This window comes from Macaca thibetana, chromosome 5, assembly GCF_024542745.1.
Source record: "Macaca thibetana thibetana isolate TM-01 chromosome 5, ASM2454274v1, whole genome shotgun sequence".
Lineage (NCBI taxonomy): Eukaryota > Metazoa > Chordata > Mammalia > Primates > Cercopithecidae > Macaca > Macaca thibetana.
The window spans coordinates 60,546,524-60,573,620 of NC_065582.1; the positions used below are offsets into that span (position 1 = coordinate 60,546,524).

At 36.4% G+C, this 27,097-nt stretch overlaps 3 protein-coding genes across 12 annotated transcripts in view; 2 read left to right on the forward strand and 1 right to left on the reverse strand.

The window, feature by feature from the left end:
• The window catches only part of LOC126955052 (peptidyl-prolyl cis-trans isomerase A-like), a 789,087-nt gene that overhangs the window by 638,562 nt on the left and 123,428 nt on the right, over window positions 1–27,097 (forward strand). The gene's annotated exons all lie outside the window — the stretch shown is intronic.
• On the reverse strand, window positions 63–21,575 carry C5H4orf33 (chromosome 5 C4orf33 homolog). Of its 7 annotated transcripts, XM_050791227.1 has the most exons (9): window positions 21,160–21,474; window positions 19,750–19,887; window positions 19,104–19,320; window positions 12,196–12,385; window positions 8,386–8,446; window positions 3,491–3,542; window positions 3,173–3,372; window positions 2,335–2,470; window positions 976–1,058 (listed from the first exon to the last, which is right to left on the reverse strand). In XM_050791227.1, exons 4-8 carry the CDS (start codon window positions 12,374–12,376, stop codon window positions 2,335–2,337), a joined length of 630 nt encoding a protein of 209 aa, XP_050647184.1. In that variant the 5' UTR covers window positions 12,377–12,385; window positions 19,104–19,320; window positions 19,750–19,887; window positions 21,160–21,474; the 3' UTR covers window positions 976–1,058. The 7 variants fall into 7 exon arrangements, 5 of the variants coding, with proteins under 5 accessions (XP_050647185.1, XP_050647186.1, XP_050647184.1 ...); XR_007725794.1 differs by lacking the exons at window positions 2,335–2,470; window positions 19,750–19,887 and adding an exon at window positions 2,520–2,731 and having other exon boundaries at window positions 939–1,058; XR_007725793.1 differs by lacking the exons at window positions 2,335–2,470; window positions 19,750–19,887 and adding an exon at window positions 2,520–2,870 and having other exon boundaries at window positions 939–1,058.
• SCLT1 (sodium channel and clathrin linker 1) overlaps window positions 22,023–27,097 on the forward strand; it is a 214,627-nt gene continuing 209,552 nt past the window's right edge. For 2 of the 4 annotated variants that reach the window (XM_050791221.1, XM_050791223.1), the window contains exon 1: window positions 22,023–22,126. In XM_050791221.1, the coding sequence (XP_050647178.1) occupies window positions 22,093–22,126 (34 nt within the window). In that variant the 5' untranslated portion in view covers window positions 22,023–22,092. The remainder of the gene's footprint in view (window positions 22,127–27,097) is intronic. The other 2 variants (XM_050791219.1, XM_050791222.1) reach the window with 1 other exon arrangement.

Here is a 27,097-nt window from a genome sequence, read left to right on the forward strand (position 1 = left end):
AGTCGATAAGCCACTTGTAACCAGCACTAATGATTGTTCAATGGACACATATAAACTCAATGTAAACTTGAAGTTAATTCCATTTAATTTATAGCTTATTTTATAATAGTATTTTATTAATGAATTAATTTACATATACTAAAATCGCAAATCTAAACATACAGCATGAGGCATGTTGACAAATGTATGCAACTACATAACCGTCATCCAGATCAAAATACAAAACATTTCAATCACCCCAGAACATTTCCTCAGGCTCCTTTTCCATTCAATTTGAATTCCCTGCCCTCACTCAAAGCAGCCACTACTCTGGTATCTATCATCAAATGCTAGTTTTGCCTAGAAGTGGCTTTAATGTAAAAGTAATTAGATAGTATGTTATATCTGGCTTGTTTTGCTCTACTTAATGTTTTTGAGATTCATACAGGTTGTTGCATGTATCAGCGTCCTTTTTTTAATGAACAGTATTCCGCTGACTATATTGCAGTTTGTTCATCCATTTTCCTATGGATGGAAATTTGAGTGTTTACAGTTTTGTGCTATTGTGAATAAAGCTTCTATGAGCAGTCATTTTTCTGGGGTGTATATCTAGGAATGAAATAGCTGAATCACAAGGTAGTGCAGGACAGTGCTCTAGGTGGCCTTGGACAAACTCAATTGTCCCCCCTTTCTCACCTGTAGTTCTCAAGAATAACTGTACTGTGTGCTGGGAATGTAACATCCTGGACTAAGTGACTGTGAGAAACACTGTGACTTTACAGATGAAACATCTACAAAGAATCATCTATTGTCTTGTTAATCATATGCAATTTGCCACAGATATTTTCAGTGACTTCTATGAAAATATTTGTTGTTGAAATGTATGCATGACATCTTAAAAAATTGATATTTATTTTTTGTTTATCTTAAAAGACATAGAGAAAAATGATCAGTATGGTTATCTATTACACTCCTGTATATCACATTTCTCTATTAGCCACAGGTCTGATTCCGGTTGTTTCCATTCTTCTCCAAGCAGCATGTTAAAATTGAAAGGTCTGAAGTATTCTAGGTGATGGCTAAAAGCAAAGAAAAAGAAGGTGGGAATTGAAATGAATTATGCATTTGTGAAATAGTTGTCCTGAAGGGCTATTTATTTTGTCACATCTGTAAGAGGACAACATTCTATTTTAAGCAATACTAAAGGTAAGACATATTTTATATGTACAGTTTTCTCACTCTAGCTATCAAACACTCAGCTCTGAAAACATTCACCTACATCTCAAAGCCCTCTTCTTTCAATTCTGCAAATAGCTCCCTCATAGCTGAAGGGAGAAACCAACTCTCAAAACATGACTCATTCCATCCAACTTTAAACAAATCATATTATGCTCTTGCATATGTTTTTATATTCAAATTTTGACATAATTTATATCAGTCATATAAGCAATAGTTTTAAAAAGTTTCAGTTCCATAGATAAGAAGATAGACTTCTTAATTCCCTTGTCTGCCGAAGCAACAGAGGTTAATGTAAAAGAGTGTTAATCCCAGTTCTTTTCTTTCCAGGAAAACCATTTAACTATATTAAGAAGCTTTCTCTAGTGGCTTAATGAGGAGAGAAAGGCTTAGCTAACATGCTGCAGTGGAGCCCCACTCTGTAGGCAGTCACTCTGCCTTGGCTCTGTCCTGGCCAATGTATAATCGTACTTCCACCTCCGATAAGCTTCCAATAATGTATGAATGAAGAGCCTGAATACAGGAAGGTATTAGCTGATGAACAGCCAGGGAGACATGACATCTTGATACGAGGACCTTGAGTCAGTTGCAACTATGTTTTTGTCTCATTCTGCCCACCTGGCCAGGATAAATCAGTTTTTGAGTCATAGTTGTCAATCCCAGAGTAAGAGATTAAGGAAAAAACAGTGAAGGATAAGAAAAAGGAAGGGAAAAAAAGACCAGGTAAAAGCTATGTCAGGACTGGGGGAAAGGTAAAAGGAAAAAGGGAAAAAAAAGTCAAGCAAAAACGGGGAAAAAAATGTCAAGGATAAGAAAAAGGAAGGGGAAAAAAGACTAAGTAAAAGCTATGTCAGGACTGGGGAGAAAGGCAAAGGGAAAAGGGGAAAAAAGGTCAAGCAAAAAAGAAATATGCTAGAAGTGATAAAGACAAAGAAGCATGAAGAGCGAGCATGAAAGGAAGGAGAAGGCAAACAGGGTGAGGGAGGACAATGCAGCACATTCCACAGGTAAAAAGGCAGGAATGTCCGTGTATTATAGTGCAGTGCTCACTAGGATGTCTCTGTTAGGTTCTTCCAAATGCCCAGATTCACCAGACTACCTTGGCCATGGTGAGTATACCTAGAGAGATATAGAGCAGCAATCACAGCTTGCCCCAGGACAGCATCTGGCTTTCCTCCCTAAAGGAGTAGTCCTTGCAGAAGTCCAGGAAGCATTCACAACGCTGGCCAGGAGCTCTAGTCTACCCATGTGAGAGCTACAGGTGCAAGGAAACAAGACTCAAATTGAGAAAGCATAGCAGATACCTTGGCTCAAATGCCTGCTGCCCCATGAGAGCATTATCTCTTGGAATAACTCCATAGCCATAGCTTCCAGGGTTCGCACAGGGAACATGACTGTTAAAGGAGAATCCCAAAGCCACGCTGTCTCCATCATATATTTATAGTTCATCCAAAATTATTCTCAGTCCAGATGTAATTTACCACTTAAGGGTCATTTTTATCATAAGCAATGTTGCCTAGAAACATAGTTGATATTTTTATCCTTATGAGGTTACCAGAAGAGGAGAACTAGAGAGATAACTGAAGATCAGATTTCCTTGCAACAGGGACCCTTTGTTCACACCTGGAAACACTGACGCCTCTGGCCCTTTAGCTCTGAAAGAAATTTTAAATGAATTTGCAAACATACTTCTATATCAGCTATTGCAACATTTACTTTTCTCACATGCAAACCACTATGGAAAAATAAGTGTTCTACTGACAGTAGTGAGAGAGAGAATGTCAGCCCAAAGTTTACCAAGTATATTCTGAGGACCATCAGTGAACATTGGACTCTACTAGGTGCCTGTGCACATATGTCATCTTCTTTGATCAAAAGGGTTACTTCTGCTCCACTAAGACTTAATTTCCAAAAAACTCGTTTATTTGGAATATATCTTCATTTATTTTCTACTTACAAATCAGGTTTTTGTCCTTGTTGCAGTTCATGCTGAGGTACAGGGTAAAGAGCTTCATAACTTCGTTTATCTTTTGATCCATGAATTGCAAATGAATTGAATTTTGTCACATTTGGTGGAAAATAATTCCAAGGGAGACAAGCTTTGCCTTCCCATTTTGTCTCTCCTCTGGACACTCTGAATGATAAAGGAAGTTCTTGCTACAGAAACAACATGTGGAACACAAAAGATAAAATTGGGCTTACACTTTAAACATAGAAATAAATATGTGTATTACTGTGTATGTAATGATTTTGCCTCATATTTTTATTTACTTACTTTCCACACATTTCTTCTTCCAGAAAGTAAAAGCACTAAATGCTGTCCGTGGCTGTCAAAATTGAGATTCCTTATGAGTGTTTGAAAAACATGTTATTTTCTTCACTATCCTTTATACATGGAATGTGTGTGCTTGCAACTAAATTTCTAAATAATTAAAAGATGCAGGCTGAGCGTGGTGGCTCACACCTGTAATCCAGCACTTTGGGAGGCCAAGACGGGCGGATCACGAGGTCAGGAGATTGAGATCATCCTGGCCAACATGGTGAAACTCCATTTCTACTAATATACCAAAAAAAAAAAAAAAAAAGAAAATTAACTGGGCATGGTGGCGTGTGCCTGTAGTCCCAGCAACTTGGGAGGCTGAGGCAGAGGAATTGCTTGAACCCGGGAGGTGGAGGTTGCAGTGAGTCAAGATAGTGCCACCGTACTCCAGCATGACAACAGAGTGAGACTCAGTCTCAAAAAAAAAAAAAAAAAGAGAAGCAATATTAATATTGGATAATTATAGGGAGAGCCAGTGTGTTCAGTTGCTTAGAAATGACATCTTTGGGTTTACCACTCCAGACAACTGCCACCAAATGCATAAAGTTTCATGTTTAGATTGCTTTTTATATTCTTTAAAGAAAAAGTTATATAAAATACTTCATTTGGTTAGATGACACAAAGTATGAAAAAGGTCAGAGAGATACCATGTTATTTGGAGTTTTTTATAAAACGAGTTTCAAAAACTGAAGCAAGCAACAATTTCCAAGTCTGAATTCAACAATTTTAATAAAGGTTAGTTCTGAAAGAAAACTATCTGGTAGCTCATTAGGAAAATAAAAAATGCAAAATACAGACAGTCTACAATTAGTCAACAGGCTAAAGATTTTCATCTTTGTCTATTTTTTTTCCACACACTGCCTTCAACCTGTCTGCCTCTTGTGTTTTCCTGTTTTCTACCATTCGTTCAGCATCATGTTCTCAAAAAGGAACACAGTATTTTCTCAAAGGGAAATTCTAATAACAGTGTACAATTGGGACTAGCCAGGTCATTAAGAACCAAAGGATTTCATGTATTTACATGAAGCAAATTCACTAACTCTAGAAATACCTATATCTTAAAACATTTCTATACAGGTACTCTTTTGAGAGCTTTTCAGGGAAGATTTCCTTCAGTAAACTATTCTAACAGAAGTCAAGTATTCTTTTCCATTTAAAAGTCTTCTGATTATTTTTATTGTTATTATGCAGCCTTAGCGGTACACCCTAGGAGAAAAAATTCTTGCAAATAAGAATAAATTCTTCCTGTTGCTTTCCTAGAGGTTAACTGTTACAGGAAATGATTGCCTGAAGCAAAACTATGATTCTTGATTATTAACTATCTTGATACATAAGAAACCCAAATTACTCTGTGAATATTTTAACCTTTAAAATCTATTAATTTATACACAATGATTACTGTGTAATTTCTTAACAAGAGAGATTCTAATTATTCCATTCATCTAGTTTTAAGTCATCACTTTATGAAAATAAACCAATATTATCATCTAATAAAATTAAAACTAAGGGCAAAACTTCAGGATATCCAAGTTATTTACTGTACTCTAGACAAGTTAGGAATGTTTGCCTTAGTTTTCTCACCTGTAGGGTAAAAATAAGCACACAATAGTTGAAATTTTCTTACTTCTCATGGCAGTCTATGAGAATTAATCATATTTTTCAATAACAAATTTTGGCATGTTAGTTGACATGTGACACACAAAGGTATATGATTATTCTTCTTTAAAAACATAATGCAAACAGCTAGACTTTTCTACATTCGATTTAGCTGAATATCAAAATAAAGGAAAATAAAAGAATATTTAAAAATCTCATTTCAATCAATCGTTTGGAGCTCTCTGTCCAGCCTACAAAAGGAGCAATGGCTTCTAAATGTTAGATGCAGAGAAGCATTTAAATGGCATTTCAAATGAATAACTGCAATATAAAGAAATATTTCATTATTAAACATTTTATTAATTTTAAATGTGCTACAATTTAGATAATAGGTGTACATCTACAGGAAAAAAGAAATCGTTTGCCAACCAGGTAAATAGGATTCCCAAGAGACAGTTAAACCTGAACAAAGAACAAACCCACAGCTAATATCATACTGAATGGGCAAAAACTGGAAGCATTCCCTTTGAAAACTGGTACAAGACAGGGATGCCCTCTCTCACCACTCCTATTCAACATAGTGTTGGAAGTTCTGGCTAGGGCAATCAGGCAAGAAAAAGAAATCAAGGGTATTCAGTTAGGAAAAGAAGATGTCAAATTGTCCCTGTTTGCAGATGACATGATTGTATATTAAGAAAACCCCATCGTCTCAGCCCAAAATCTCCTTAAGCTGATAAGCAACTTCAGCGAAGTCTCAGGATACAAAATCAATGTGCAAAAATCACAAGCATTCTTATACACCAGTAACAGATAAACAGAGAGCCAAATCATGAATAGCTTCAAAGAGAATAAAATACCTAGGAATCCAACTTACAAGGCATGTAAAGGACCTCTTCAAGGAGAACTACTAACCACTGCTCAGTGAAATAAAAGAGGACACAAACAAATGGAAGAACATACCATGCTCATGGATAGGAAGAATCAATATTGTGAAAATCGCCATACTGCCCAAGGTAATTTATAGATTCAATGCCATCCCCATTAAGCTACCAATGAGTTTCTTCACAGAATTGGAAAAAACTGCTTTAAAGTTCATATGGAACCAAAAAAGACCCCGCATTGCCAAGACAATCCTAAGCCAAAAGAACAAAGCTGGAGGCATCACGCTACCTGACTTCAAATTATACTACAAGGCTACAGTAACCAAAACAGCAGGGTACTGGTACCAAAACAGAGATATAGACCAATGGAACAGAACAGAGCCCTCAGAAATAATACCACAGATCTACAGCCATCTGATCTTTGACAAACCCGACAAAAACAAGAAATGGGGAAAAGATTCTTTATTTAATAAATGGTGCTGGGAAAATTGGCTAGCCATAAGTAGAAAGCTGAAACTGGATCCTTTCCTTACTCCTTATACGAAAATTAATTCAAGATGGATTAGAGACTTAAATGTTAGACCTAAAACCATAAACCCTAGAAGAAAACCTAGGCAATACCATTCAGGACATAGGCATGGGCAAGGACTTCATGTCTAAAACACCAAAAGCAACGGCAACAAAAGCCAAAATTGACAAATGGGATCTCATTAAAGTAAAGAGCTTCTGCACAGCAAAAGAAACTACCATCAGAGTGAACAGGAAACCTACAGAATGGGAGAAAATTTTTGCAATCTACTCATCTGACAAAGGGCTAATATCCAGAACCTACAAAGAACTCAAACAAATTTACAAGAAAAAAGCAAACAACCGCATCAAAAAGTGGGCAAAGGATATGAACAGACAATTCTCAAAAGAAGACATTCATACAGCCAACAGACACATGAAAAAATGCTCATCATCACTGGCCATCAGAGAAATGCAAATCAAAACCACAATGAGATACCATCTCACACCAGCTAGAATGGCAGTCATTAAAAATCAGGAAACAACAGGTGCTGGAGAGGATGTGGAGAAATAGGAATACTTTTACACTGTTGGTGGGACTGTAAACTAGTTCAACCATTGTGGAAAACAGTGTGGCGATTCCTCAAGGATCTAGAACTAGAAATACCATTTGACCCAGTCATCCCATTACTGGGTATAAACTCAAAGGATTATAGATCATGCTGCTATAAAGACACATGCACACGTATGTTTATTGCAGCACTATTCACAATAGCAAAGACTTGGAATCAACCCAAATGTCCATCAGTGACAGACTGGATTAAGAAAATGTGGCACATATACACCATGGAATATTATGCAGCCATAAAAAAGGATGAGTTTGTGTCCTTTGTGGGACATGGATGCAGCTGGAAACCATCATTCTCAGGAAACTATCACAAGAACAGAAAGCCAAACACCGCATGTTCTCACTCATAGGTGGGAATTGAACAATGAGATCACTTGGACTCGGGAAGGGGAACATCACACACCGAGGCCAATTGTGGGGAGGGGATGGGGGGAGGGATAGCATTAGGAGATATACCTAATGTAAATGACGAGTTAATGGGTACAGCACACCAACATGGCACATGTATACATATGTAACAAACCTGCACGTTGTGCACATATACCCTAGAACTTAAAGTACAATAATAAGAAAAAAATTTTTTAAAAAACAAAAAAAAACCTGAACAAAGAGAGTCCAAGGTTAATATTTTTAATGAATCTAAGAAAATCTATATATGATTTAGTTTTTATCCCTGGTGCTGAATGCAAAAGTGACACATCATATACTTAATAAATGCATGATGAATAAAGAATGGAATACATGAATACATAATTATATAATACATAAAATTAAAGTTTCATCTAGTCATTTAAAAATCCCCTAAAAGAAACATTTTTATAAGCTAGCTCAATTAATTATATACATATCTCTCTTTTTATTTCTGAACAGCTATATATAATAATGCAAATTTATTGAGTAAATAATGAGAAAGACTTTGTTTTATAATGACTTTTCATTTTGAAACAAAAATTATCTTCTAATTTATTAGAAAAATCTACATTACTGAACTGAAAATATTGACATAGGATTTTCAAATCTTTATAATATGAGTATATTCTAAACATGTATTCTAAATATGTGCTCTGTACTTGAAACTAAGAAATATATAAAAGTATATCATTCAAACAAATTCAGAGTACCATTCTTACTAGTTAATTTGAATTAATGAGCTTTTACTAAAACCAGATCATTTATAACTAGAAAATAATATGCTCAAATTATGTAGTAATAATTAAGAAAAAACATTTTATACTTACGGACAAAGTTCAACTTCTAAATACTGCTCAGTTATATCATTCAAGAAAAATGCTTCCACAACTTTTGAAAACAGAGATATAACATATTGAGAAATTTAATATTGCTTTCCAACAATAAATAATTTGTTTATTCCTTTAGAATATAAAATAAATTGACTATTTTTAATTACAATACTATCCCCAATAGGAAAAAGAGCAAAGAAAATAGACATTGCCTGGAAGAAGAAATATATAGGAAATAAATCATCAACAATTTTCTCGCATATCAGATTGCCACATATTTAAAAGATTAATTAAAACTAGTGCTGGTCAAGTTGTAAAGAAATTAATATTATCACATAAACTTTGAGCCAGTTATCTTCTTCTAGGAATGTATCTGAAGAAAATAATCTGACAACTGGGAAAAGAATTAAGTATAATGCTATTCATTAGAGTACTGTTCAAAAATTAGAAATGATCTAAATGATTTATCTCCTATTACATAAGATTATCTCTTATTCTCTAAATAAATCTCCTATTATACAGAAGAACTGTTAAGTAAATTATGGAATTCATGTATTCCATGCAATGGAATACAATGCAGCTATTAAAATCAAAGATACCATTAAATATTTTTTGATATAGGAAGATATCCATGATATTCAATAAGTCAGCTGCAGAATAGCACCAAAATGCGTGTGACATTAAAATTTCATGTATGTCTATGTCTAGATGTCTCCAAAATGTGCACAAAAATGTTAATGACTGCATATCTGTGATTGCAGGAATTTAGGTAGGTGATCTTTCTTTTCTTGTTTATAATTTCCTGGAAATTTCTGAATATTGCTATTTTTAAAATTTAATTTTGAACATAATACATCTTTCTTTCAAATAATTAAAACAATACATGTATGAAGTAAAAAGTCATGTCCTTTTCTTCCCCTTTGGTCTAAAATCTGCCAGACCTTTTCTGTGCTTCTCCATACTATTTTAATGACTGAATAGTATTATTTTATAGAATATTATAACTTATTCATTTAATCCTTTATGGATAGACATTTAGGTTGTTTCCAGTTTTCCATGTGTTGTTTTTATAATAAAAGAGCTAAAACATAGACATAGTTCTGCCAGCAAGTCAGAGAATCTTATTGTCCCTTTATGAATCTTTTATCTAGATAAATGAGAATGTCTACTGTGATAGTTAATCGTATCTGTCAAATTAACTAGGCCATGGTATCCAGATATTTTGAAACATATTATTCTAGTTGTTTCTATGAAGCCATTTTTTAAAGATAAGTTTAACATTTAAATCAGCAGACTTTTAGTAGAGCAAGTTTCCCTCTATAATGTGGCTGGGGCTTATCCAATCAGTTTAAAGCCTTCATAGAAAAAAAGACTGACCTCCTCCAAGAGACGAATTCTGCCAGCAGACAGCATTCAGATTTGAACTGCAACATCAACTCTCCAGCTGGCAGACTGAAGACCCAGGGAAGAGTGGACTTGCTAGCCACCACAATTGTGTGAGCTAATTTCTTAAAATAGATCTCTCTCTTTCTCTCCATATATATAAAATAGATATATACATACATACGCACACACACATATTCTCTCTCACTATAAATATATGTGTGTATATCACACACACACACACACACACACACACACACTCAGATGCACATATATATCTTCTGCTTTCTACTTTCCATCATCACCTTACAAATACTTTTGCAGCTTCTCTGTGTTAAACACTATATCAGATTCTGGAAATACCTTTATTAGCTTACAATCTAATCAGATACTAATGTGGAAAATTTTAATAAAAATTCCAAAAGGGAGGATGCATACATTGCTACAAGAAAAAAAGAAAACAGATGCTTAGCTCAAAAAAGTACTTTAGTGAAGGATTCCTGGAAAAGTTGCTATTTAAGCTCTGTCTTGAAAGATGATTTGGAACTAGGTGAAGAATGACAGAAACAGCATTCTAGGGCAAGACAACAGTAAAATCAAGGGTACACAATTAGGAAATATTGTAGCTTAAAGAACTATATTAACAGTTCAGTCTTACCAGGCAAACCTTTCAATGTAGGAGGAGCTGGTGGTGCTACAGAGAGAATAAGCAGCCAGGTCATGGAAAGTCTTATATAGAGATCATATTAAGAAGGGCAAAACTTACCTTGAGAGGAAAGGATCCTGAGAAGGTTTTTAAGTAGCTGAAGGGTGAGTTTAAATTTTCATTTTAGATTTAGCACTCTGGCTTCTAAGTGAAGAATGGGCTTAAGGGCTAAAAGACTATTTAGAAGGCTCTGCACTAACCGAGGTAAAAGACTATGAAAGCCTTACTTTTGGAAAGGATAGTGGGGATGAAGAGGAGATACTGAGTTAGAGGAATACTTAGGAGGCAAAACTGATGGGACTTAGTAAATAAATCCAAATAATGCAAAGTGTCAAAGAGGGATATCTTAGAAAGATCTCACAATTTTTTAGATTTGGTGATTTAATGTATTGTTAATACCATTTATTGATATTGGGCAATTAGGTAAAGAACTGGTTTATGAAAGAAGTAGGTGAGTTGAGGTTAGAATTTGTTGAGTTTCATGTCTGTAGTGCCTCTAGCAGGTAAGTCACATTAGTGTGTATTCCATTAATAAGAGGATAATATACCAGTTTTGTATCAATAAAAGACAATATATATTTAACATATGACAAATTAACACTGACAAAATGTGTGCTTACAAATGGCATAAACTAGACATATTGACTAGAAGATTCATCAAAATCTTCTTTGAAGAAATGCAACATGAATTAGATCTTGAACTATGCATTAGAGGCAGGGGGAATAGAATGAGAAGGTACATAGGTTAAGAGCTTTGGCTGAATATGGTGGCCCAATTCATAAGTATGCTGAAAGCTTAAAGGAAGGGTTTGAACTTTATCCTAGGGATAATAATGATTTATGATCTGGGAAATGGCATCATGAAGAGTATTTCATAAAGATGAATCGGATAGCTTAATTAGGATACAGCAGAAGGAGATCATAGAACAAACCTGAAACAGTGTAATTTTATGTCATGTCTTAATTTGATATGTGTGATGAGTTGCCAGTATAAAGTAAAAACTACATTTCATATTGAGGTTGATAGTGTTTCTACAATAAGTAAAACACTCCAAATTTTCCATAAAGAAGATTTATAAGGTTAGAGTGGTAATTTAAAGATACTTAAATACAAAACAGGAATCTTGAACTCTTCTCAGCATAGGTAACAGAAATAAAGGAAGAAAATAAGGTGGCAATAAAAAAATCTGGATTTGTGGCCGGGCAAGGTGGCTCACGCCTGTAATCCCAGCACTTTGGGAGGCTGAGGTGGGCAGATCACAAGGTCAGCAGATCAAGACCATCCTAGCTAACACAGTGAAACCCCATCTCTACTAAAAATACAAAAAATTAGTCGGGCATGGTCGCGGGCACCTGTAGTCCCGCTACTCGGGAGGCTAAGGCAGGAGAATGGCATGAACCCGGGAGGCGGAGCTTGCAGTGAGCCAAGACTGCGCCACTATACTCCAGCCTGAGCGACAGAGCAAAACTTGGTCTCAAAAAAAAAAAAAAAATCTGGATTTGTAATTGCCATTTTTTAACTCTTCTAGCTATATAGTTAAAGTCATATAGGTAATGGAGAAAAAGTCAGAATGAGAGATTGGTAGGAAGTATCAGAAACTGTACATGTCAATTGCTCAGAAGCACTTTCTTCCCAACAGCAAGATAAAATAATAGTTCTGTGAGAGGTTATTATAAGAAGATTTATGTTTGCAATAAAACACACTACTACCACTTACCTTCATAATCCCACAGTTGATTGAAAGGTTTTCCTGGTTCTCCAAGTGGGGCTGGAGGATCATTGAAAAATGGAGCACTAATGTCCATCATCACTCCTCTGTCACCTGGATTCAGCCTGATAAATACCGGCTCGTGCTTCACTGGAAAACCATCCCAAGTGTGTTCAATTTTAAAATCCATCTGAAGACTCTTAAAGAAAAATATATTAAAACAAACTCTTTAACAATATACAAATGTTTTCTTTAGTTGGAAATGAAATGAAAATTTCAATGCCAAACAGCAGACGGGAAAGGCAGCAAGAGCATAGTCCTGGGAGCCAAAAGGCTATCTTGTGTTGTGCCAAAGCACGGACTCTGAGTTCTAGTCTAAAATAGGTAACTAGTTCCTAGAGGCTTTAAAACTTCTAGATTTAACACTTTTTTATGTACCTTTTTTTTAATTGCTGTCATAGAAACACTATCAGTCTCAACACGAAAAATGATAAAAGTGTTAAAAGTCTAGACTTGGCTCTAGTGCTGTTGTAAACAGTGCATCAAAATCATTTTCTTAATTGTAATTAAGTCTACTGCAAAAATTGTTTATATACTTAATCACAACTTCAAGCACCATGGGTTCTTATGTTATCCTTTGTCTTTTATTTATTGTAAAGTGTGCAGGTGTCTCAGTTACTGGATCCTCTGGGAATCAAGATCTTTATAATAAAATTCAACTAGTTTAAAAAAAAATCTCCATAAATCAGTAGAAGCAGTGCTGGTTAACACCTGTTCTTTTGGCCAAAATCCTTTTCTTCATGGGGGTTGGGGATGGGGAGTTCCAATCATTTAAAAGTTAGTAGAGCTGAATTTTGCCTTCCTTTGTCCCAGCATATACACTTTCGTTTTTAATATTTTAACTGTTAAATGACTGCTTGCTTGGTTAATTACCTCTCTCCAACTGAAAAATGGGAACAGAATCTGCAATCATTTAAACTTTGAAATAGACTGAGTACCTACAAAAGAGCAGTTTTTGCATTTTAAATTAGTTTTCTAAGTATTCAATAGAGGGGTATAGTATTGTAATGCATTGATAAAATTTTTGAATACTATGGATTAGGCATTTTCTAAACATTGTCTCATTTAATTTCACTACAAATTTGCAGAGAAACTATTATTGTCCTCATACAAATGGAACAGATTTGTCCAAGGTCATGTGACTAGCATATCTAGAAATTAAACCAATGTGAGCAATGTTTTCCCAGATGAAGACATTTCAGGAATCTGCAAGGAGATGAAAATTTTATTTCAGGAGTGGTGGAACCCCCAAATTATACTAGATCCTGTAATTTTATCCAAAAGATAATCTCACTTAGTACCTTATGACTTTTCCAAACTGTAACTTCTTTTATCTGAAATCTTTGAATGCTTTCCTTTGCTTCATAAGTTATTTACAATCTTTTACTGTAATTAATGAAGTTACTAAATTTGGAATTAATTTAAATCAGTGAATATGTATTGAAAACCTACTACGAGTTAAGCAGTGGGAGATCCAAATGTACAAGCTCTGCATAACATAAGAAATCCAAGACCTCTAAAAACCTTTTTCTAAAGCATATAGCTTTTACTAAGTTTCACTATATGCTCACAAATTTTACTAGATAATCTCTAAAATTAAACAATTCTGGTATTATAACCCATTTGTAGAAAGCTAATAGCATTTCAGAAGAAATGTTCAGCAACTCATATTCTTCATTATTGATATAAGCTCAATGAGTGATAAAACTATATAAATTGATTCTGATTTAAGTGGATTGCATGGAATAAAATACCTCAATAATAAATTTATTTTCTTTAGTTGAAACATCAAGGCACATTCTACAAAAAAAAAAAAAAAAGTATAATCCTCTACCCTAAATTTTGGTAGTAATAAGCATCCTCATGCAGCATATAGGAAGAAATAAGAATAAATCAGGACGTTAAAAATGCTGAATGACTGACTCTGACACCAATAGGCTGAAAGAAAATGCTATTCTCCTAATTTAGAGCTTGATAATTCTTGACAATTTTGGCAATATATACCTTAGCTACTAGGAAGTTCTGGCAGATTCACTTATTCTTCATACAACCACCAAATCCACAAAAATTCTGCATACATTAAAGAGATCCCTATCTTAATCAGTGAGTTTCCACTAGGGACTTAATTCCCAGCACATTCAGGCAATCAATTCTATGTCTAAATGGAATAAAACCATACCAGTGACATCCAGTGATATGCTCCTAAAACTGGCCTATCATTTCTATGCACACATGGTGGGTCTCATGGTCAGAGTGAGGTAGACTTTATAGCAGGTTTGTCCCATCTTTTGGCTTCCCTAGACCACATTGGAATAAGAATTGTCTGTCTTGGGCCATACATAAAATGCATTGACACTAACAATAGCTGATGAGCCAAAAAAAAAAAAAAAAAAATCACAAGAAAATTCATAATGTTTACGAATTTGTGTTGGGCTGCATTCTAAGCCATCCTGGGCCACATGTAGCCCATGGGCCTTGGGTTGGACAAGCTTGCATAGATTTCAAATTACTTCAAAATGTAATTTTATCTGGAAGATAAGAAGTAAAAGATAAAAGCAAAGTTACCATTGTTAAGAATTAGGTAGTGAGTACCTCAAACCTTTCTACTGGTTCCTTCTGCTTTTCCCCACTAAGGTTTCTTTGAGCATTATTTGAAAATTACTGTAAGAAATAGTGACTAGACTTCCACAAGTAGCCAAGACCAATAGTGCATGGCTCATCAGTCCAAAGACCGAATACAATTTTGGCTTTAATTGCATAAACAACTTTAGTTTCTTATTGCAATGACAAATTTGTTTATTTTTTTAAAAACTTTATATTGCTTAAAGAACATTCATGTCAATCTAAGTATGCATAATATTTATAAAAATTAACCTAAAAAGTATAGTCCATCCTGCCCAGTAGTTAATGGTCTAGTTTAAAAATAACATAAACTAGAGACAGATGATTCTCCTTCAGTAATCTTCTGAGATTTAACCCCCACAGTCTTTCAATTTCTTTGTATTTGAAATTGTGCTCATTAAGTAAAGACAACTTAAATGTCAATGTCCTTGACCTCTTGGGCTAGCGCTCCCCTCCTAGTCATTCTCTATTAACCTGTACACTGCTCTATTTCTATTCTTACATGGCACTTACATGGCATGACATATTTGTTTATTGACTCCCTGAACCCAGCTAGAATGCCTATAAGTGATGCTTACTATTTGTTGAGTGAATAACTTTTCTAGTCCCTGGATCTAATGTGCAGGAGAAACCTACTGTGTTCGTGATATCGTCATCATGACCATCACGTAGTGTCATTTAACACTACGTATCAGATCAATACAACGGCTAATAACAAAGATGATAAACCCAGAAATTCCCTTCAATTTAGTTTATCAAGCATTTATTAACTATTCATCTTATTTCAGGTACCATACCAGGTGCTGGGGCAATAATATATAATAAGTCTACGGCAGTTTGGGATGGTTCTCATGTAACTAATCAATGAAGTCCCCATTTCCAATATCAGTTGCTTCATTTTGCAGTCCTAAATTTAATTCAGTGGGATCCTTATACCAAAGTAAGTTTTAGATGAATCAAAGATTTAAGCATAAAAATCATATAAAAACAAGAAATAAAAAGAGAGTTAAATAAAATCTTAATAGTAGTAAGGTAGGAGACAAGCTGGACCTGTTTTCTGAGCACCAAGGCCCCACTGATTAAAACAGAATCTAATCAAAACAAAATGAAGCAAAAGAAAACAGCTAAAACCAAGATGGCAACAAAAGTGATCTCTAGTTGCCCTCACTGCTCATTACACATTAATTATAATGCAGTAGTATGCAAAAAGAAATTCCCAACAGTGGCATGACAGTTTACAAATGCCATGTTTGTAAACTCCTAGAAGTTACCTTATAAGGTTTAAAAAAGGAAGGAACCCTCAGTTCTGGGAACCCTTCCTACTTTTCTGGAAAATACATGAATAACCCACCCCTTATTTAGCATATAATCAAGGAATTGTCAAGTATATAACTAGCCAACAATTCATGGGAGCTGCTGCTCCTACTCTGTCTATGGAGCAGCCATTTTCCCGTAGTTTGTTGCTCTGATAAACTTGCTTTTGCTCGTGAACCCTTTCCTGAATGAAGCCAAGAACCCTCCTGGGCTGAGCCCCAATTCTGGGCCTTCCCTGCATTAGTAGAGAAAACCTTTTAAAATAGAAACCAAAACCCAAACATTTTACTACATAAATATAACAAAACTAACATGGATGCAGCTGGAGGCTATTATTCTAAGCAAATTAATGCAAGTACAGAAAACCAAATACCACATATTTTCACTTATAAGTGGAAATTAAACATTAGGTACTCATGGACATAAAGATGGCAACAATAGACACTGGGGACTACTAGAGGGGGATGGGAAGGAAGGGGCAAAGTTTGAAAAACTAACTACTGGGTACTATGCTCACTACCCAGGTGATGGGATCATTCATACCCCAGATCTCAGCATCATGGAATATAACCATGTAACAAACTTGCACATGTATCCCCTGGATCTAAAATAGAAGTTGAAATTTTTTTTAATAATTAATAAATAATATAATAAAAGCAAAAACCTCCTTCCCAAGTTCCCCTTACCCCAAAAGTCTATCATTAACAAAATCAAAAGACAGTCTGGGAAAAAGTATATGCAAGTCATACTTGATACAAATAACTAATTTCTTTGATGCGTAAAGAGCTCCTAGAAATCATAAGGAAAAGACCAACACTCTAACAGACAAGTGACCAAAAATTATGAACAGCCAGTTAGCTCACAGAGAGAAAATGCAAAATGTTCACTTACAATGACAGAAATGCAAACTAAAACCACAATAAATTACCATTTTTCACTTAGATTGGCAAGGATCAGAAAGTCTGATAACATGCTGTGTTAATGAGGGCATTGAGAAAAAATCATAATGTTGCTAGTGAGGCATAATTGATACAGCCTCTGTGAAGAGCAATACGTCAGTATCAAAATAAAAATGCAAATATCCTTCGACAAAAATAATTCTAGTTCTAGGAGTTACTATACCTGCACATATTCAAAATGCATAAGTGTTGAGGATATTTGTGGTAGCATTGTTTATAATAACAAAATGTTGGAAGCAACTTAAATACCCATCAGTAGAGGACTGTTAAAAAAAAAATTATGCTATATCATACAATGAAACACTGTATAACTGCTAAAATGAATGAGGCAGCTCTAAATTAACATCTATGCTAAAATACGTTGTGAAGTGAAAAAAAGCAAGGTGCGTTTATTTAATAAAAAGGAAGTTTATTTGCATATATGCTTGTGATGCATACACTATCTCAGGAAACACCAACAAACGAGGTGGTTACAGTGGTTGCTTCCCTGAAGGGAATTATCTGCCTGCAGATATGGGAAGGAGGAAGCTTTGCTTTCAACTTCATCACTTTTTAAAAACCTATTTGCATTTTATACTATGACAGACACGCATTACTATTTTAAGGCAACTGAATGGTTTAAAATTATTTTTTGGCCGAGCGCAGTGGCTCACGCCTGTAATCCCAGCACCCTGGGAGGCCAAGGCGGGCGGATCACAAGGTCAGCAGATCAAGACCATCCCGGCCAACACAGTGAAACCCCGTCTCTACTAAAAGTACAAAAATTAGCTGGGTGTGGTGGCACGAGCCTGTAGTTCCAGCTACTTGGGAGGTTGAGGCAGGAGAATCGCTTGAACCCAGAGGCGGAGGTTGCAGTGAGCTGAGATAGCGCCACTGCACTCCAGTCTGGTGACAGAGCAAGACTCCATCTCAAAAATAAATAAATAAATAAATAAATAAATAAATAAATAAATAAATAAATAAATAAAATAAGGCTGGTCTCCTAAGAGTATGGCGGCTGCCTCTTCTCCCCTTTATATTATATATGCTGAACGTTTCCGAAAAGTCATAATGCATATTATCAAGATGATTACTGTCCTGCAATTCAAGTTTGGCTGTTTAGACTTTTTTTTTTTTTTTTTGAGACGGAGTCTCGCTCTGTTGCCCAGGCTGGAGTGCAGTGGCCGGATCTCAGCTCACTGCAAGCTCCGCCTCCCGGGTTTACGCCATTCTCCTGCCTCAGCCTCCCGAGTAGCTGGGACTACAGGCGCCCACCACCTCGCCCGGCTAGCTTTTTGTATTTTTTAGTAGAGACGGGTTTCACCGGGTTAGCCAGGATGGTCTCGATCTCCTGACCTTGTGATCCGCCCGTCTCGGCCTCCCAAAGTGCTGGGATTACAGGCTTGAGCCACCGCGCCCTGCCTGTTTAGACTTTCTTAATACAATGTTTATTGTTAATCTGTTTCTACTTTTAACCCCTATTCTTCAAATTGCTCTTAAAACAAGTCAAAAAAATAAATTTTCAATTATTCTGATTGCTTTCTCTTTACTTGGAAAGACCTCTAAAAGGAAACGAAGGAAGAGAAAGGAGACCGAACACTGGAGCATTAAGAACCCGGGAAAAGAAAAAAAAGGTCCACAAAGTTTAAAAGAAATAAATTATGGTAAAGGTGTTTTCTCAACCAAATGATCCGCAAGGAAAATTTCCAAATTCCTCTGCTCAACAAAATTTCTTTTAGTTTTTCTACAATAATGATTTCTTTTCAGTTTCCATACCGCCCCGAGGCCCCGCCCATTTATAAGAGAAACGAAGAAACGAAGAAACGAGGAAGTCAGCCTGACAGTGGGAGTACGCTCAATTAGCAGGAGACAACTGAAAAGTAAAATACTTTTCATTGTTTTCCAGAGATCAAGCGAAAGACAAGACCTCGCGACCGCGAAAGGAAGGTCAGAGAGAAGAGGGAATAACAAAAGAACACAGACCACGAAGCTTTTCTCAAAACACTGGCTTCCTCCTCTTAGCCGAGGTCAACGCAGAGGGCTCGGCTTTAGGCTCCACCCAGCTTCCTACACGTTCTGGGGGAGGGGCTTGGAACACTGAAGCAGCGACACTTGATTTTTCCAGGAAAGAAAAATGTTGAAGGGCCACAGGTGAACATCTGAAGACTTCTAATCGTTCCACTAAAGTTTGAGTGGTTTCCTAGAAGAAGGAAGGGTGATTCAGAAATAAAAATACCGTGCAATAATTTGAAAATCAACTGTAAAGCATTAAGATTACAACAGAACATGTACAGAAATAATTCATTTAATACAACTACAGGCTAACTGGCTATATAAGCAAAAACTATAAATTATACCAGCTATAAATTAGATTATACTATACTCCTGGGGAGGCATGTTCATGGCGGTTAACAGTTGTGAAATTAGAACCATCCTGCCTGAGTTCAAATCGCAACTCAGGCACTTGCCAGCTGTGTGATCTATTCTGACCCTTGCTTAAACTTCTAACTTTGTATTCTTCATGGTACTTTGCACATAGTACTGGGTGCTCAATGTCAATTGATCAACCGAATTAATGTTAGTGAAAGTCACTAATTTTCAATCTATACAATTATCTATGAGTACGTACATTTCCACTTGTCATTCCTTGTATTCAATTTATACTAATAGATACTTTCCAGGAACATCTACTGAATTCTTTCATTCCTTCCATCAGATATTTAATCAATTCTGTGTTCCAGGTATTATGATGGAGCCTGGAGACAAACTACAAAACATGATAGATAATGCAGGAAGGAGCATGAAATAAGTACTAAGGTGGCACCTACCTTGGGAGAAGTGGATAGAGAACTCAGGACGTGTGAAAAGGAGAAACACGAGAGGGATCCTTTAAGGATAAGTGAAAACAATTTTGTTTCCTAATGATGAAACTTACGTTGAAAATACTCCATTAAAATTCATCTACTAAAATCTTGTAACCACAAACACAAAAACAAAAAACTATCACGATCATAATTATGATTATGTAAGCTAAAAAAAATCGAGTGCAGACACAAAAATTTTCACCTGAGATACTCACTTTATGTAACTACCACTCATCATTATAGCCAGAAGGTATTTGCTTCCATCCAGTTTGGGTGTAAGCATAGAGTTAAGTCTATAATTATTTATTTGATGCCAAGTAGAAATACAGTATGACAATATACAAGGTTCAAATGTGGGAGAAGTTACAAGCAAGTCCTCGGAGAGTCAGTGAGATGTTTATGAAGAGTCATATACTGAACTCCATAAACGAGTTGGAGCTTGCACACTCAATTTTCCCTTTATGTAAAAAGTTTTCGTGTAAACATTATAGCTACTAAAAATCAGAACAAGTTCAATTATCCACGACCCAAAGCTAGATTAGACCTTTTCAATGATTATTAAGCTACACATCCATATTTAACAGCTAGTCTTTAGAGGAAGGGACCATCTCATTCTATTAACAGCGAGTATTGAGTCAGGCCTTCAGATGCCTAACTGCACATATTCGAATACATTTTTAAAAATTTCTTAACACATATCGCTAAGGTTACTTTATATGACATTATGAGTACAGGACAACAAAACTCTTAAGCTGTTAAACAGAAAGCCAAATGAAGCTGCATCTATGACATGCCTGTTTAGTGAAACTTTACTTCAATCCATAAAAATACAATTTATTAAAAGCGCAAAACTAGTGGCTAGCTTCAAATTAACATATTTGTTGCTAGTGGTGAGATTTCCTCCAATGTTAAATAATTAAAAAAAAATCCAGACAAAATCAATTTTCAAAAATGAAAATTGTAATCTATCCACAAATGTAAGTTTTACCGTTTTGTTTTTTGCAAAAAAAAAAAAGTACCTTTTATCTTTCCTTATATTTGAGGAAAAAAGCTTATCTTTGAAGAAATAGCTGCTGAATTTGCAAGATCTTTTGAATACTTCTAACTACATGCTTTATTACTACACAGTTAAATATTTAAACAACAGTTGTCTCCTTTGGCAGGATGGTACTTACCTTCTTGAGATGACCAAATCGAAACACAGAACTCCTCCAGAGGTACAGCCTTGGTGGGAGATTCTGAAGACCCAAGTCTGGCTTCTACCCCTAGCCGCATGAACCTGCATCCTTTACTTAGTCCAGAAAGGCTTAGTATATTAGTAACCCAAAGATAGTGAGGGCATTTAAACTGTGTATTTCATGCCCTACTCACGTTTGCATTTTGGGTTTAAAAAAAAAAAAAAAAAAAAGAGGTTGGGCCCCACCACCTGGAGACACTGTCCCACCAGTTTGCCCGCCGCGCCAAGCCGGTGGCTCAGCTGTCACCTAGGTTCTCACGACTCCTCCTATTGCTTGACAGCCAGCCAATAGCGTGCTAGGACTCTAGGACGCGCGATGGCGTAAGCGCCAACGCCCGCGTGATGACGCAAGCGGCGTCACCGTCTCCAAGGAGTGGTTCGGGGCACCGGTTTCAAAGTCGCAGGGCGGGCCGAGTGGACTTCCGCTGCTGGCCTGGGGCTTCCCAGCCGTGTTGGCGTCGTCTTCTCCAACCCACGCCGCTCCGCGTAGAACGCCGCTCTCAGGCTGCCCTCCAGCTCCCGCGGCACTCTCCTAGGTGGCCCGACGAGACCCAGAGTGACCCGCGGGACGCCTGTATCGAGCAAGTCCTCTTCCCACCAGGGTGGGATTCGGTTGAACGTGGAACAGAATTCACCTGGCGCGCCCCCAGCAATCTTCAGTCTCTCTCCAGGGCCTGGGACTCGTCTGGGGCGCGGGGGAAGGAAGCGTGGCGGGGCTGTAGATGCCGCGTGAGTAGGATGCAGATTGCACCGCTGGAGCGCTTGACAACCAACCGAGCGTTGGCTTAGTTTTGTTTTCCCGCACAGCAAGCTCTGTGTCTTTCAGAGGAAGGTAAAGGTGGTGAAAACTCCAAACTAAAATTGTATCGAAATGGCTACAGAAATCGACTTTCTGAGAGAGCAAAGTAAGCTCCATGTTTTTTTGAGACTTCATATTCACATACAATGTTTAATATCGTCGTCGTTGACCGACAAATCTTTTTTGAATGCTGGTTGGGTACATGTAAATTTGTAAAAATTTAAAGAAGTTAGTTGCAGGGAAAAAAAAAAGAGCTTGATGGTATACGTGAGGATGTGTGTATATTTAAGCAGAACCGTATGGTGGTACTTGTGGCTTACACAGAATTCTGCTAGACGCTAAACATGTTTGTTATGCTCCTCTCGTGCTCTGAAGATTAGAAGGCTAATGGCCAGCAAGAGTTTCCAAGTGTGCATTTAAACCCTAGGGGCCCAGCTCTCTGGCCATTTATTAAAAAGATGTTTATTGAACTCCTGTTTCTATTATGTACCAGACACTATAGAAGAACAGCTGCTGCAAAGATAAACAGGACAGTTTTTTACCTTAAGAATTTAATTTGGGGAGGGAAATGTATTCCAAAGTATATTGAAGTGGCAGCAACTGCTGGCTCTTTTGCCACAGTCTCAGGGATTGTTGGAATGATTAAATGAATATTAAAATGTGTAAAGGATTTAGAATAGTATCTGATACATTGTTAATTTATTGTTATGTAATAGTTAAATATTAACTGTTACACGATTATTATTAAAATATGTTCAAGGAAGGTGCTATTAGGCTGAAACGTGCAATACCAATATGAATGTAGTATATAAAAACTCTAGGCATCCCAAATAGAACAATATTGGCGACACTGAGGGCATTAGGAATATGCTTTGTTAAAGATTTGCAATAAGGCTAGTTTGAATGTAATATTGATGTAAATGGAATTGGAATATTTATATAGGGAGATGGCAAGTGCAGTCAAAGGAGTAGAAAGGGCTGGATGGTGAAGGGCCCTGTCTTCTCTGTGCTAAGGAGTTTGGACCACTGCATGGGTTATAGGAATTCAGTTGAGAGTGGCATGATCAAATTGTAATTTAGAAGGCCCAGTCTGATTTTTATGGGGAATGTGCATTATAGCAGAGTGCAGTTAGTTGACTACTGTCATCATTCAGATAAGAAGTAAACTAAGTTGGGCACAGGGAGATTGGGGATCAGGGGATTTGAAGGAAAGAGATAGAGGACGCTTCGTTTTTGCTTGAGCAACAGGGAAGTTAGGAAAAAGGTAGTAAGTCCCATTTTGGCAGCATTATAGACCAGTGGTTAAGAACTCAGTTAGCCTCTAGATTTAGTCTGTCTGGGCTCAGAGCCTACCTCTTTCCAGGTCTGTGACCTCGAGCAAGTTTCCTAGCTTTTCTGCACCTCAGTTTTCTCATTTGTGTAATGAGTATAAGAACACAAGAATCCTCTTGAAGTTGTGAGACTTAAATGAGATGATGAAAAAGCAGTGAGCATAGTGTCTGGCACATTTTAAGTGCATGGTATATGTTATCTAAAATAATTAATGACACTGTAATGACACAATAACATTAGCATTATTTCTTAGGTTTGTAGTGAGAATATCCCCATCCCATAAGAACAGCTAACTGGCCACCATAAGAGTGGTGTGGGACAGGAGTTGGTTGATGAGGAGTTTGGCTAGAGTCAGGAGAGTACTTGAAGCAGTGAGAAACTATTAATTTCATAAGAATGATCCAGCCAGAATTCTTAGATAAAACTGAGATCCAAATACCAGGGGGAAACAAATAAGACAACTGAAGCTTAGTAACATTTTTTGAAAAATGAGTGGTATTTAATAGTTCCACAGAAGACAAGTGGAGTGCAAGAAGGAAATCTCAAGCAGAAGGAGCAGAAGAAGGAATGGTTCAAAGGCTTAAAATAACTGGTTTTATTCAGGGAATCAGAGCCTAGAATGGTAGCGTATGCATGAAGAGATAAGAATGAGAGTTGAGTGTCTGCGTTGCTCTGCTTTTTTCTTTAACTGGATTTTGCATGCCATTTGAAGGTGGTGGATTATTCCATTAAGTGACCCACCCAAATACCAGCCCAGATAAAGGTAGGTGGTCTTCTTTCCACCTGCCTCTGACTTTTTCTACACTGATTTCTGTTGATCTCGATTGTCTCTTTGTTCCTTTTGAATTTGGGAGCCTAGGTCAAGACCATTTGTTTTGGTACTTCTCAACTGGCAACCCCACATGACATTTCCTCTGATAATTACTATTTCAGCTTTACATATCATAACAACAGGCAGCTCCACACTCAACCAGGCTACTAGTAGAGTAAGCTTGTAGCATATTTGCTGTGTACTGTTCTTCCACCTCTGTCTGGGAAAGATCAGTTAGTTTTTAGGAACCTGTTCAAAGAGGTACTTGTATTATCAATCTAAGGAACTAAGAATTCATTCATTAGTGGGGTGTGAGACTCACTGGCAGAGTGGTAATGGACTCATTTTTTTCTTTTCATTCTCTTAACAGTGTTGGACCCAAACATTTTTAATTTTGATGAAATAATTCATCAATTTTTTCTTTTATGAATTGTGCTTTTGGTGTCATGTAAGAAATCATTGCCTAACCCAAGGTTGCAAAGATTTCTTCTCTGTTTTCTTCTAGGAGTTTTATAGTTTTAGGTTTTACCTTTACATCTATGGTTCATAGAGTTAAATTTTATACAAGGCATGAGGTAAGGATCCAGGCCACTTTTTTGCATTGGATGCCCAATTGGAAAAACTACCCTTTCTCCATTGAATTACTTTTGCTCCTTTGCAGTTGTTTATATATGTATGTATCTATTTATGAACTCTATTCTTTTCCACTGATTTATTTGTCTTATCTGGACACCAATATCCCGCTGTCTTAATTATATCAGCTTTATAGTACGTTTTAAAGTAAAATTGGTTCTTTTTTACCTCATTGATGTATTTCTTTAAATTTTCTCAGCTATACTTTGTAGTTTTTAATGTTTAGGTTTTGCACATCTTTTGTTAGATTTATGCCTGTGTATTGAAATTTTTGATACTACTGTAAGTGGTATTATTCTTTTACTTTCAGTTTCTGGTTTTTCGTTGGTAGTATGTAGAAATAACATTTCTTTTTTATTATTATACTTTAAGTTCTGGGGTACATGTGCAGAACGTGCAGTTTTGTTACATAGGTATACATGTGCCATGGTGGTATGCTGCACCCATTAACCCGTCACCTACATTAGGTATTTCTGCTAATGTTATCCCTCCCTTAGTCCCCCACCCCCCAACAGGCCCCAGTGTGTGATGTTCCCCTCCCTGTGTCCACGTGTTCACCTTGTTCAGCTCCCACTTATGAGTGAGAACATGCAGTGTTTGGTTTTCTGTTCTTGTGATAGTTTGCTGAGAATGATGTTTCCAGCTTCATCCATGTCCCAGCAAAGGACATGAACTCATCCTTTTTTATGGCTTCATAATATTCCATGGTGTATATGTGCCACATTTTCTTTATCCAGTCTATCATTTATGGACATTTGGGTTTGTTCCAAGTCTTTGCTGTTGGGAATAGTGCCACAATAAACATACGTGTGCATGTGTCTTTATAGTAGAATGATTTATAATTCTTTGGGTATATACCCAGTAATGGGATTGCTGGGTCAAATGGTATTTCTGGTTCTAGATCCTTGAGGAATCGTCACACTGTCTTCCACAATGGCTGAACTAATTTACACTTGCATCAACAGTGTAAAAGCATTCCTATTTCTCCACATCCTCTCCAGCATCTGTTGTTCCCTGACTTTTTAATGATCGCCATTCTAACTGGCGTGAGATGGTATCTCATTGTCATTTTGATTTGCATTTCTCTAATAACCAGTGATGATGAGCATTTTTTCATGTTTGTTGGCTGCATAAATATCTTCTTTTGAGAAGTGTCTGTTTATATACTTTGCCCACTTTTTGATGGGATTGTTTGCTTTTCTGTTGTAAATTTGTTTCTTTGTGGATATTAGACCTTTGTCAGATGGCTAGATTACAACAACTTTCTTCCATTCTGTAGGTTGCCTGTTCATTCTGATGATAGTTTTTTTTTGCTGTGTAGAAGCTCTTCAGTTTAATTAGATTCCATTTGTCAGTTTTGGCTTTTTTTTGCCGTTGCTTTTGGTGTTTTAGACGTTAAGTCTTTGCCTATGCCTACGTCCTGAATGGTATTGCCTAGGTTTTCTTCTAGGGTTTTTATAGTTTTAGGTCTTACATTTAAGTGTTTAATCCATCTTGAGGTGATTTTTGTATAAGGTGTAAGGAAGTGGTCCAGTTTCAGTTTTCTGAATATGGCTAGCCAGTTTTCCCAACACCATTTATTAAATAGGGAATCTTTTCCCCATTGCTTGTTTGTGTCATGTTTGTCAAATATCAGATGGCTGTAGATGTGTGGTGAGAAATAATGTTTTTTAATACTCTGCTCTGCAGCTTTGCCAAACTCATTCATTAGCTCTAGTAGTTTTGTAGAGTCTATCAGTAGTTTTATGTAGATAGTCTTGTTATCTGAAAATAAAAACAGTTTTATTTTTTTCTTTTCAATTTGGATGCCTTTTATTTCTTTTCCTTGCCTTATTGCAGTGACTAGAATCTCTGGTACAGTGTTGAACAGAAGTGATAGGAATACGCATCCATGTCCTGTTCCTGATCTTATGGGGAAGGCATTTATCTTTCAGAATTAGGTATGATACTAGTTGTAGGTTTTTCATAGATGTTCTTATGTTGAGAATGTTCCTTTCCATTCTTAATTTGCAGAGAGTTTTTATCAAAATGGATGCTGGATTTTTAAAAATGCTGTTCTGCATCCATTGAGATTATCAGATATTTTTTCATTTTTCATTTGTTAATAGAGTGAATTACATTGATTAATTTCAAATGTTAAAACCACCTTGCCTTTCTGGGATAAATTCTACTTGCTCATGATGTATAATCCTTTCTCGATTATTATTGAATTTTATTTTATAAATGTTTGCTTAAAATTTTAGTGTGTTCAGAAGCTTTTTTTTCTTTTTGGGACAGGATCTTCCTCTGTTACCCAGGCTG